The sequence below is a fragment of the Orcinus orca genome, chromosome 9, assembly GCF_937001465.1.
Source record: "Orcinus orca chromosome 9, mOrcOrc1.1, whole genome shotgun sequence".
Classification (NCBI taxonomy): domain Eukaryota; kingdom Metazoa; phylum Chordata; class Mammalia; order Artiodactyla; family Delphinidae; genus Orcinus; species Orcinus orca.
The window spans coordinates 21094975-21108804 of NC_064567.1; the positions used below are offsets into that span (position 1 = coordinate 21094975).

The 13830-nt window shown below is 33.2% G+C and overlaps 1 protein-coding gene across 4 annotated transcripts in view; it reads right to left on the reverse strand.

The window, feature by feature from the left end:
- MKLN1 (muskelin 1) overlaps positions 1 to 13830 on the reverse strand; it is a 187448-nt gene that overhangs the window by 86857 nt on the left and 86761 nt on the right. For all 4 annotated transcript variants that reach the window (XM_033432437.2, XM_004272186.3, XM_033432438.2 and 1 more), the window contains 2 exons: positions 4422 to 4499; positions 1453 to 1518 (listed from right to left, as the gene is read on the reverse strand). In XM_033432437.2, coding sequence (XP_033288328.1) covers positions 1453 to 1518; positions 4422 to 4499 — 144 coding nt within the window. The remainder of the gene's footprint in view (positions 1 to 1452; positions 1519 to 4421; positions 4500 to 13830) is intronic.

The window sequence follows — 13830 nt, forward strand, 5'->3', positions numbered from 1 at the left end:
ATTTTGTCTAGAAAATTAAAGTAGCTTTTCAACACTCTTTTTTAGTATTTTATTAGCAATTAAAAAAAAGAATTTAATAATATTTTCATCATGACTGAGAAAAAGAAGAACAGCATTATAAATTCCACTGTATGTTCAAAAGAGGAGAAATGCTACTGTAGACAATCTAAACACAAATTTTCAACTCTTTTTTTATACCGTATTTAATTTTGGATTAAAAAAACCAATTTCTGCATAGATCTGGTTCTTTGAGAAATAAGCATGTGCGTATTTACTGAACTCTCAGGTAGTAAAAAAGATGCTTAGGACTCTACAGCTGAGTCAAGCCTATTTTTGTGGGAAGGAAGGGGTCTGGGAAGAGGGGCCAAGATAAGGAAAGCAAATTCCTATGCCTCAAAATGAACCTTTTCCAAAGAGACCCTAATAATACTCTGAAACAAACTCACAGGTTACTACACAAATTTAGCAGTTAATTGTAAATATTATAATTCCTCCTTTTACTTATAAAACATTTGTGAAAATGCATTAATGCCTAGATGATGATTATCTGCATTGCAATAATCTTAGTAATTATAATGAGTCAAAAAAACCTTATTCCTGAAGCACTATTGTCAGCATAATACAATAATAGAACAGAGTTTTTATTACACTTGGAAAAAGTAAAATATTATTTGGGTGGATACTGGCATTGTATGTGGTAAAGTTTTCTAAAACCAAATAATAAAATAAAATTATACAAAATTCTTGGTATTATTTGCTTTTCAAGACGGTAGTTTGAAACCTATTATAATTTTAGCATTAACCTCTAAATATAATGGTATTTAAGCTGTTCTAGGCTGTAGAAACCTAAGCAAAATTTTCAGTATCAAGTTGCAGAATAAAATTAAAAAGAAGACTAAAACAAATTATTTATAGGCTTGTGGACAGTGTTTAGCAATTTATGCATCTACCAACACTTAGGCTACTTAATTTTATATTCTCTCCCTCTAAAATATATCTTAATTCTCTTTTACTACAACAATTCCCATATTACGGCATTAAAATATAAATGCACTAAAAATCCAGAAATACTCCACAGTATACTATGGAAATCAAACACATATAAAACTACACACACACACACACACACACACACACACACACACACACACACACACACACACACACACACACACACACACACACACACACACACACACGGCTCTAAGGGGCTGCACGTTACATTTCTTTTAGGTTATCTAATTTCATTTGTGCAGCAGCCTCCCCTCCCTGACGTGCCATTGCCTAGTTTAGGTTATTACCTGTAGCTAATGGCTATTTTCTTTGCTACTTGGTTATGGCCAATGACATTTAACTTGGTAAGGAATGGAAAGAAGTACATTTATGAGTACCTGATATTTAAATGTATAATTTTTTTTAAAGAATTTGCTTTCCATTCCAAGTAGTCCTCACCTGTTTGAACATCAATAACCATCTGATGGCCTCCTCTCATTCCTGGTCGGTTATCTTCTCCATCACCTGAAGTAGAAACAATATTTTCTTTAAAGAAATACCACAGAACAACTGCATATCCAGAGTAACTTCATTCATAAGTCTGTAATGAGTAGTGAGAATAACACACACTTATTCTTTCAATATTAAGAATAAGAGGACTCGTAAGAGACATAATATGACATAACTAAGTTTATAATAATTATCTTGCTCTTTTTTTCTAATTGCTTTCAGGCTCTTAATGCAACTGGAAGCTACTTTCAACTTATTTAGGACCAATGCCATAAATCAGCAAAGACACAGGATATTCCACAAAAACGTAAAATCTCTAAACTAGTGAAGTGACAAAGTGAAGATGGAAAACAATCACAGAACTAGATCACAGGTCTATAACTCCAGGCATGGTTTATTAGTATAATGAGCAGTTTTAAAGTTCATAAAACCAGCTACTGAAAACTAAGATGCTATCAAGTTTTACATTAATGATAATTTCATCACTGTATTAATTTTGTGCCAATATTTCAAAAATCATCTCCCACATAATCTCCCAGCTATTTTATTTGAGTAGTACTGTCTGACAAAAGTACTGTCTGCTTCCCTTTGATTCTTATTTACATCACAAAGCTTAATAGGCAGGTTTAAATATAATCAGTGAAAACTTTAAACCTCTGAAGAAAAAAACTATTGTTTAACTTATATTTATCTTATTTTATATCAGATCTTTTATATATAACTTAATTTCAATGGTTCAAAAGGTTACAGGATTCTAATGCCTTACTTGATGTAAACCAGAAAACCTGAGGTTTTCTTTGTAACTCTCCCATTAACTGAAATACATTACTTTAGGTAATAACTTTCCCTGTATCAGCTTTCTCCTATGTAAAATAGGGAACATCCAATTTTTTTTTAAATTGTGTTTTTTAGGTAAAAGGCATTTTTATTTTTTATTTATGTATTTTTTGGCCACGCCATGTGGCATGTGGGATCTTAGTTCCCCAGCCAGGGATCAAACCCATGCCCCCTGCACTGGGAACCCAGAGTCTTAACCACTGGACTGCCAGGGAAGTGCCGGGAACATCCAAGTTTTTACTAATCCCACAGGGGTATTATGAAAAAGACTGAAATATCAGTTCTTGTATATTATAAATAAGATGCAAAACTGAAGCCATATTCAAGCACTAATCATTCAGAAGTTTCCTGCAAATTCTTTCTCCTTTTTAATAGCTAGGTTTAGAATTTATAGCTCATTATTGTTGAAGTTTCACCCTTTTTTTCCTTCTTCCCCCAATTAGTAAAGTCAGTATTCCCACTTTCAAGAACAGATTAAGAGGGAATTCCCTGGTGGCACAGTGGTTAAGAATCCGCCTGCCAATACAGGGGGACACAGGTTCAATCCCTGGTCTGGGAAGATCCCACATGCCGCGGAGCAACTAAGCCCGTGCGCCACAACTACTGAAGCCCGTGTGCCACAACTACTGAAGCCTGTGTGCTCTAGGGCCCGCATGCTGCAACTACTGAAGCCTGAGTGCCTAGAGCCCATGCTCTGCAACGAGAAGCTACCGCAATGAGAAGCCCGTGCACTGCAACGAAGAGTAGCCCCTGCTCACTGCAACTAGAGAAAGCCCGTGTGCTGCAATGAAGACCCAATGCAGACAAAAAAAAAAAATAAATTTAAAAAATAGGGACTTCCCTTGTGGTGCAGTGGTTAAGAATCCAGCTGCCAATGCGGGCGACACGGGTTCGAGCCCTGGTCTGGGAAGATCCCACATGCCGCAGAGCAACTAAGCCCATGTGCCACAACTGCTGAGCCAGCTGCGCTCTAGAGCCCGCAAGCCACAACTACTGAGCCCATGCGCCGCAACTACTGAAGCCCGCGCACCTAGAGCCCATGCTGCACAACGAGAGAAGCCACCGCAATGAGAAGCCCGTGCACTGCAACAAAGAGGAGCCCCCACTTGCCGTAACTACAGAAAGCCCGCGCGCAGCAAGACCCAACGCAGCCAAAAATAAATAAGTAAAATAAAAATTTTAAATAAATAAAGAAGACAGATATTTGATCATTAAAAAAAATAACAGATTGTCAGTATGTTTGCCTTTTATATATTTAATCCATTAGTTTTCAAATATAATAGTCTGCTACAACATGCACTTCTGAAGAAAATTACCTCATATATGACTGATAAAGCAGGAAAATGATGCTTATATAACTCAGAAATCATGGAGGTTCATAAGCAATTTTCTCCAGTATATTAATGTTTAACACTATTTGAGGAAAGCTTTCTCACACTTAAAATGAAGGCTTTAGCAATGTATGAAGACCACAGGAGGTGGTCTTCAGCTTGAGGGTCTACAGCTCAAAGAAAGAAGCATGAGCCCCAGGGTTTAAAGCTCCAAAATCACTGTGATGCTCAATATAAATGCCTATATTTAACTGTACTAGTATTTATTTTTATTAGAATTGTTATTTTTTATTATTAGTATCTGGTTATATTATTAGTTTTTATCATTAGTTTTTATTATTAGTATCTGATTATAAAGTTCCACAGATTTAGAATGGTATGTCCCATTTCTACTTCTCTCATAAGCCCTATTAGCTTTTGTGAGCAATTCTGCAGAACTTAAGGTTTTTCAGGGCCACGTTTGGGATTACAACACAATAGCCTATAATTTTATAGTGTCTCTATAAAAGCAGTTTATGATGGTATTCTGTGTAAAAAATGCCCAACCTTCTGTTATAGCAATAAAACAAAAAGGTTTAAAAGAAAAATTTAATATAGTAAACTTCCTCTGCCATCTAGTTGAGGAACCTATGTCTTGTTTTAAACACCTGCTTTTCGTTAATAGGGTACAGTGAAACTTGAGCTACCTTCGGATACATGAAACTGGGACATTAAAGGAAAAGCACCCACAACCTAGAAGGTAGGACTTACCTTTGGTACTTTTGGGAATGATTTGACTCCATCGTGGCTTATATTCCTGTTGACTGATATACTGATTGAACAAGCCATCTGCAAATATCAAAGAAAGAGAGAATTACACCCTAACAGCTTACACTTTTTATTACAGCAAAAAAGACCAAAATGTAGAAGCCTACATTAAAGAAAATTACTAATATGTCACTAATACAATAGCACATTTTCATAAAATATGTGTCAGTTCAGTTTTTATGCTACCTCAAATATAAATAGCAAAGTATTAGTTGACACAACCATGTAAACGAATTGTTTTAGTGGCAGCTCATACTAAGCTTACTAAGTTTCCCCCATTTTTGTACTACTATACAAAAAAGCTAGAGAAGGAAATGGGAGCTCCAACAACTTTGGTCTAGGCCCTTGTATTTTCAGGAAAAAAAACAACTAATCCTTTAAAGTGAAAATACCATTTTTAGAGTTTTCTTTGAGTACAAAACTACATAGACATAAAAGCACCAGTAATAGTAATAGTATATTTATTGAATACTAAATGTTAGAATCTGTGCTATCTTACTTATCTGATTTAATTCTAAAAAACAGCCTTATGAATTGGGCATTATCATCTTCATTTTACAGATGTGGAAATGCATATTTAGAGAAATTAATGAATTTAACCCAAATCACAGAGCTCTTGAGTGGTGGGGCTGGGACTCACGTTTCACTATGCTTTACTTACTTCATTAATAAATTCTAAATCTCCTTCTCAAGAGGAGTTGTTACAGTACAGTAACTAGTTGTTACACTAGGTACTACTATGGTCATGGGGACTGAACTCCCCACATATATCCATTCTACCCCAAATTATTATCAAGTCCTAATCCTGTGCCCCTCAACAAAGATTAGTTTAAGAATGGTATGAAACCCAATTCTGGCTAATGAAACATGAGGATCTCTGGTGGGGGGTGTGGGGGGGCCTTCAAGGAAATGTTTCCTTACTTTTAAATGACTCTACAAAGAAGAAGAATGTACTTTTGTTCCTCTGGAAATGTTCAGAATCTGTATGCAAATGTACATTCCTGCTATAGCCCATTTGTAGAGGTCTGATAATGAAATCAACTCTATAATGATGACAGGGCAGAGAGAGATTAAGAAACTGGGTCACTGAATTGACTAACCATGAAATTTACCTTATCTCTGGACTTCTTGTTATATGATAAAATAACATTTCCTTACTTTTTAAACTAGGGTTTTCTTTGACATGAACCCAAACAGATTATAATTTATAGAGTTACCCTTACTATAAATTCTGTCATTTGACTCTGATTTCAATCTGAATAAAGGATTCCCTTTTGCTTCATTTAGTCACTGAAAGCAAATACTTTTCCAAAGAATTTATAAGTAAAACTGTCTGTTCTCTGTGACTTGTATACTTGCCCAGAGACTGCGTAATTTACAAAAACCTCCCTAATCTCTTTCTTTTCTGGGTAATTATGAAACTCAGTGGTAACCACACCCTTCAGCTTTCAAGTCTTTCCAGATGGCTTTAACTGAAAACCTCTATCCCATAAACTCATCTAGTTTTTTTCTTTGCCCGTGGGACTTAAAAAAATTCTTGCAAAAAGAAAGTTCTCTCCTCTTAAATTAGCACTCACAAATTAGCATTTATGTTTTAATTGTTAAAGTAAGGGGAACAAATGGATTCACAACTTATTTTAGTGAGAGTGTTTCTATCTTATCACCTACTCCCCCATGGGCTTTTCTGACAATTCTTGCCCCATCCAGCCTACTCTGGCCAATACTGGTTTCCCATTACAAGAGCTGGAAATCTTTTCTTTTTTCACATAAAATGTTGTGGGGCTCCTATTAATAGTAATGATAAGATGATAATAAAATATTAATCATAAATTTAGTATTATATAGAAGTAAAACACAGTAATTAAATTTTATTCCATTTTGTGAAAGGCACATAAAAGTTAAATGATCCTTTTTAAAAACCTTAAACAGAGAAGATAAAATTAATCAATATAAACAATGATTTTAAAATATTAATTCCACATAATGGCTAACTGAAGAGGAGAGAGAGAAAAAAGTAAAGATGGGAGTATATGGAGATAGGTAGAAAACTGAGGGAGATAAGAAAACTCAAGACATGAAAAATACAAAGCAAAAATAGACACAATTAGAAAAGTAATAAATTTCATACTTTTTAATAGTGCCCAACTGCCATATTACTAAAGTGTCCCATACTAGTTAGTTACACGATTTTTGATAAGTCAAGCAAGTTCCTCATCTGCAAAACTGGTGTTTAAGAGTTGGATACGGCCTGAGGTTCCTTCCACACTGTGGCATACTAGGGTCCCACCACTGTTAGAACCAATATATTTACTCGAACTGTGTGTGTCTGGCTGATCCCACCTATGTTCATCTTAGAAAAGTCTCCATCTCCTCTTTCTCCTTAAGTCTTCTGTGACTATTCTGAAAAAGAAATCACAATCCACTGGGGGAAATTCTTCTAAGAGCTCTTAAGGCAGTAATCACAGGAAATAATCTGATGGATGACCCCATTCCTGATCTTTAAAGTCATTCTGAACACTGCAGGTAAAATTAAATTCTCTAATTGTTTCTTCAACTAATCCTTCTATCCCCACTCTTAACTAACCTGAAAAACTTACAAATACTCTACCCATCACGAACTTCACAGTTTCTCTTCTATCAAACACAACTGTCCTATGAAAATATTGTCAGGAATTTTCAAGTTAAAAAAGCAAACTCTCAAACATTATACCATTTTTGTAAAATCATTTTGTAAACACACACACACAGATGAAAAGAAAAAACACTGACATACATCAAGAAGTTAAAAGTGATTTTCTTTGGTTGGCAGGATTAGGATGATCGTGATTTTTGGTTTTGGTTTTTGCCTTTGTACTTTTTTGTTTTCCCAATTTTTTTTGCATCGAACTCTATTATTACCGGAAGAAAGGTCACAAAACAACTAGATATGTGGAATTCTTTTCTAAACTTTGGAAAAACTTCGTAACATATTGTTATTACCAATATAAACCATTTTCACATACTTTGTTACCCCTGAAAGGTCTCTTCTTCACAGGTCACTAGACACATTCACGTTTCTACAAGCAGTGCTTTGTACACTGACATTAGCTTGTTTTAACAAGGACAAAGAGAGCTAAATATGCACAAAGGATTTATGATCAAGCATGCAGAGGAAATTACTCCCAAAATTTAAACACTAAGTAATCCAAACTTAAAATATTAGAAATTATGATGATTTTACACTAGATACAATTAATCCTCTCTTGAATAATGACAGTTAATAGCATAACATCAGAGATGCTCAGTATATAATAAATGCTTAGAATGGAAAAAAGAGCAGGGGGTGGAGGGACTTTCCCAGCCACATGGTTGACATTTCCTTTGAGTCATCTTAATCTTACTAAGTTCCTTACATTACAACAAACTGTACATAAAACTTCTACCTCCAATAAAGCACCAATCTTGTACAGTAGTCAAGCAAACATTAAAAAAAAACTGCTTGGCGAACTTTTTGCCTCCTTCTGTCTCAAGTAAATTCCTTTTATCTTCACTAGTCTAAAGTTCACACAATTCTCTTTGATATCTCTTACTTTTCCTTGGAGACTATTAGAAAACCTGAAGAAAATTATTTCAATATAGCATTATCAAATCTGGAAGTAACTCTCTAAAAAGATCTTACCAAAGAAGAAAGAGTTGACTTTTATTGCACACTTACTGTGTGCAAGACATCACAAAGGTTAATTCATTTACTCCTTAAAATAAATCTACACAATGGTCATTATTAATTATTGCAAAGATTAGAAAATCAAGGTTCAGAGAAATTAATATCATGCCCAAAGACTCTAAACAAAAGGTATAAAACCCAATTCCAAAGTCTAAAATCTTTTCAACTCTTCATAGAATGCATGTAAATAAATATAAACACACAAATAATAGTTTTTAAATTACAATCTAAGATTACACACTATAATAACAGACAGTAAAATTTACCTATTCAACAGCACTTCAACAGACGCAAAATTGACCTATTCAAAAGGAAGACTGGGAAACATAACTCACCATACCAGATCATTCTACTGCAATATTAAACTGATTATAATAAAAGAGGGATAAAACTAAAACAGCTGAAATATACTGTAGTTAATTATAATTTAAAGGAAAAAATGTAATCTCCCTCTTAAATAAAGATCTACTGGTAACGGTGGCTAAAGTTTACTTTTTATGTTTCGTTTCTTCTCTGGAACACTGGTTTGTCACTACTCCAGATCACTTTCTTACCTTAAGTATTCATTCATCTGGAAGTTGTTCCAGACAACAAATGGCTAGTTTGAGAAGCTAGCTGTTCTACCAAAAACCAAAATAAAAACAAAAACAAAACAAAACACCTCTTTTGGAGAAATCCTGGCTTACCATAAGACACAAAAGCTAGAAACATAAATTCCAGCCCCTCACACCTCTCTACACTACTATTCAACTCTATTTAATTAACTTCTTGATACTTTCATTTTATAATATTAAACCATCTAATCACTCAAAATAAAAAATGACTTAAAAAACTATGTTGCACTTTGCAAAGAAACATGATAAATTAAAGATTACCCTCATTCATTCTATTACAATACATATTTTATTGCCTCTTGCCAGGGAAACTGGGTTGTCAATAAATAGTCCAGATCAGATCTGGAGCAAGTTATATTTAGTAGCTATTTTCAATGAAATAACATGCTTAAGAATCTTCTTTCATGCTCTCAAACAGAAAAGTAGTAATATAATGTTTATTAATATAATGTTTTCTTGGTGAACAGTCATTTCAAGTGCTAAAGAAACTTTATTTTTTAATAGAACAAATTAAATTTTTCAAAATCAAACAGTCATAAGCTTGAAATCCTTGAGGTGATCAATAAAAATGCTACAAACATTAAAGCAGGGTAAAGATTTTTTAAAAATACATTGCTTTCAGTTCCTTGTTTTAATGTTAAAGAACTCCCTTTCAAGGCCTAAAAACAAATGAAAAGCTGACACCTCTGCAGCCAAAATAATCTCGCCATGTTCCTTATATTTCTAATTCTTGAAAGGTCGCCTTTTGTTTGGTATGCTTACTTGCATATATTCTATATGATTCAGCAAAAAATCTGAGCTTTCTATTGAAACAATGACATTCTCATCTACAAAAATATGAAAACACCTCTTAACACTGTTTTAAAAGTCTCAAAAGCAAAAAAGTAAGGCATTTAAATGTTTATGAACTATTTTAAAAAATTACTTCTGTATTTTAAGAATTCAGGCAGTTGCTAATATTTCTATATGTCTACTTTTGACAAAAATCTAAAGCAGAAAATCAGAAGTGTCTGCCAAAAGTAAAACTATCCAAAAGAACTGAAAATATGACTTAGGAGAAATCAAACTAAGACCCAGTTGCTAAGAATTTTCAAACTACTGAAAGGCTCCCGGTCCAATACCATCTCATTTTTCCCCTATGATTATGACTATAATAACTAAACACGTTTCATACAGTCCTAATTAGGCACAAGTTGTTCTTGTCTCTAATGGTGAAAGTACATAATTTTTTTTAAAGAAAAAAAAATATATTCAAGCCTCATCCAAGATTAAAAAAGAAAACAGCACAGAATACAGTACTGCTGCCTACATTGAAACTTTTATCAAACTAATTTTTCACCAACACAGAGATTTTTTTTTAAAGAAAAAACTAAAAATTCATTTACAGGTACAGCATAAAAAAGTTTTTATAGTTCAAGAATAATAATGGCTGGGTAAAAGAGATTTTTTTTAAAAATTATGCATTTCAGCAGTTTGATTAAATTCTGAAAAAAGAAATACATGAAATATAACAATTTACGTTACAACAATAAATATTGGGGAAACTGAACCAGTAAATATTTACTTGGATGGTAAAGCATGGTGGTAAGATGAATAGATTCAAATTTTAGCTCTGCCACTTACCAGCTATGCTGTCTTAGGCAAATTACTTAATCACTGACATTTATTAAATTGAAATAACAATAATACTTACCTAGAAAGCAGGTACAAGAATTGAATTAACTCATATATAGTGTTTATTAGAGTAGATGGCATATTGGCCTTTGAATACATGAATAGTTATAATAATGAAGTAATATTTGGAACTATACTTGGCAAAAAACTAATAATTTTTTATGCACAAAATGAGAAATATGGTACAAAGGCAAATAGGAATTAAGAGAAGGAGGAGCAACTGAGGTGCAAGAATAATTTTTAAAAACTAGCTTGAAAGAGCTAGCCTTGAAGAATGAGTCTCAAGTGCATGGTGATAAAAAGGAAAAGTAATCAGGGAAGGGAATACAACATAAACAAAAGCACAAAGGCATGACCTAAGTGGGAAGGAAATCCAAAAAAGAGGATATATGTATATGTATAGCCGATGTACTTTGCTGTACAGCAGAAACAAAAACAACATTTTAAAGCAACTATACTCCAATTAAAAAAACAAAAAAAAAGCACAAAGGCATGAATGAACAGGAATTAGGGAAAGAAGCCATCTTTCAGGAAGCAGTCTGATGAAAAACAAAAAAGAGAGATTTTGCATTAGGAGCACTGCTGAGAAGAAAGTGTCCCGAGAGAAAAGCAATACCATAAGGAAAAATCTTGCTGTTCTAGAACACAGTCTTAAGAACCTATTTAAAACAGGAAAAACTCATTTCATTCAAAGATTAATAAAACTCAAAAACAACCAACTCAGAATTCATATAAAGATATAAAAAGGAAAAGAAAAACAATTTTAAGTGGCAAAAGAATCTGATTCAACAGAAAAATGTAGTCATGTAATTGATGAAAATGGCCAAATACTTTTCCATGAATATAAAAGTTAAGTAAGAAACTCTCTTTATAAAAGATGAGCACAAATTAGAGATACAGTTAGAAAACAGAGATATAAATAGTTGGAAGAGATATGGTATGACAACAAAGATAAATAAAACATGAATGTCAGAGTTGAAGGAAAAGAGGAAGAAAAACAAAATGAATACATAACAGAAATGAAGACCAAAATAAGAAGGAAGGAAAACACTACTAACAATATAGTAATGGAAAAGAGAGAAAGAATTTAGAGAAGGTTGAAAAATTCAACATAAATGTGCAATTAAAATGAGAAAATAAAAGATATACATCTAACTGAAAGAAAACAAAAATACATAATAGTTAATTGACAGTGTCACCACACTGGAGTTGTCCTGTTTATAGAACTACAAAATAATCTAAAACAAAGATATGTTTAATATATTTAAATATTTAAACAGCCATAGGCAAAAAGAGAGATTGCATTCAAAAGAGCAATAGTTGAAACTGGCAACAATGGAAACTGGTTAACAGTGAAATGACATTGAAAATGTATTTGGAGAAGATAATTGTCAATCTAGAATTCTATACCCAGTGAAAATATCCTTCAAGAAAAGAGACAAATTTTCAAGCAAACAAAAACTGAGAGAATTAATCTGCATTAGAAGAAATTCTAAAGGATGTGCTTAAGGCAGAAGGAATATGATCTTAGGTATAAAATCAAAGATTCAAATAGTAGTGAAGAGCAAAAAATTAGTAAATATTTGGGTAAAATTAATGGACACTGTATAAAACAAGAACAGTAATATCTTCTAGGGTCTCTGAATATGGTATCAAAATAAAGAACAACCATAGCATATGAGTTGGAAGGTAAGTAGATGGGAGTTCAAAGTCCACTAAGTCCTTGTACTGATAAATTTTGTTAAGTATGTATATTTGTGGTTATTTATGGACTCACCATAAATAAAATACAGAGTGTGTTACTTCCAAATAAAAAAATGAAAAGATTAAAAAGTTTAAAAAGGTAAGAGACAACAACCAAAAACAAGAAATAAAGGACATGACAAAATATATTAAGTAAAATGGTAGGTTTGAACCCATATATTTACCAGTAATTCAATCATGTAAATGAAATAAATGTTCAAATCAAAAGAAGGCAGAGTTTTTAAAAAACAACTAAATTTACAAGAGATACTTCTTTGAAAAAAGGATACAGAAAGCTTGACGTTAAAAGATGGAAAAGATATGTAAATATTTACCAAATGAAAGCAGACATATTAATGTAAGACAATTTATAACTTAAGGCAACAACATTAGTAGAGATAAAAACACACTTAAAGATAAAAGATTTCATTCAAAATGGAAGAATTTAAAATTTGTATGCATCTAGAAACATAGCTTCAAAATATACAAAGCAAAAACTGACAGAATTATAAGAAGAGACAATTCCATAATCATAGTAGGAAATGTTAACACATTTTTCTTAGTAATTGAGAGAATCAGACAGAAAACATTATTGGTAAAGCAGATTTATGCAACATGATTAGCAAACTGGACCAACTGGACATATATAGAACATTGCAGTAACAACTAAAGAACTGGATTTCTGTCCAAGTGTACCTAATATGTTTATAAAAATTGAACAAAGTGGGCCATATGGTAAGTCTTACCAAATTTCAAAGAATTGGAATAGTACAAAATATGTACTCTGACCGCTATGCATTTATGCCAGAAATCAGTAATGAGGAAAAGAGCCAGAAAATCTTTATGTATTTGGAAATTAAAAACTGTATTTCTATATAACTATGACTCAAAAAAGAGCAATATCATTTCCTAATGAAATTACTGAACTGGACAAAAATGAAAACACTTCCTAGCACAACTGAAAAAGAAGAAGAAGGAAATTTATATCCTTAAATGCATATATGGGGAAATAACAAAGTCTGAAAATTAATAAGCTAAGCATCAATCTCAATAAATTATAAAACGCATATTCATCTCAAAGAGGGAAAGAAGACGTTAAATAAAGAGCATAAGCCAAGGACATAAAAGTTAACATAAAGAATCAACAAACCAGAAGTTGGTTCCCTCAAAAGATCACTGAACTTGCTAAGCTTATGGTGAAGGCAATAGATTGGGGGGACTTCCCTGGTGGAGCAGTGGTTAAGAATCCGCCTGCCAATGCAGGGGGCATGGGTTCGATCCCTGGTCCTGGAAGATCCCACATGCCACGGAGCAACTAAGCGCATGTGCCACAACTACTGAGCCTGCGCTCTAGAGCCCGCGAGCCACAACTACTGAAGCCCGCATGCCTAGAGCCCGTGCTCTGCAACAAGAGAAGCCACCGCAATGAGAAGCCCGCGCACCACAACGAAGAGTAGCCCCGCTCACCGCAACGAACACCCAACACAGCCAAGAATAAATAAATAAAATAAATTTATTTAAAAAAAAAAGAAAGTAATGGATTAGGGAGGGAGAAAGAATTCATAAATAACCAATATAAGGAATGAAAAAAAGGGACATCTCAAGAAATTCTACAAAC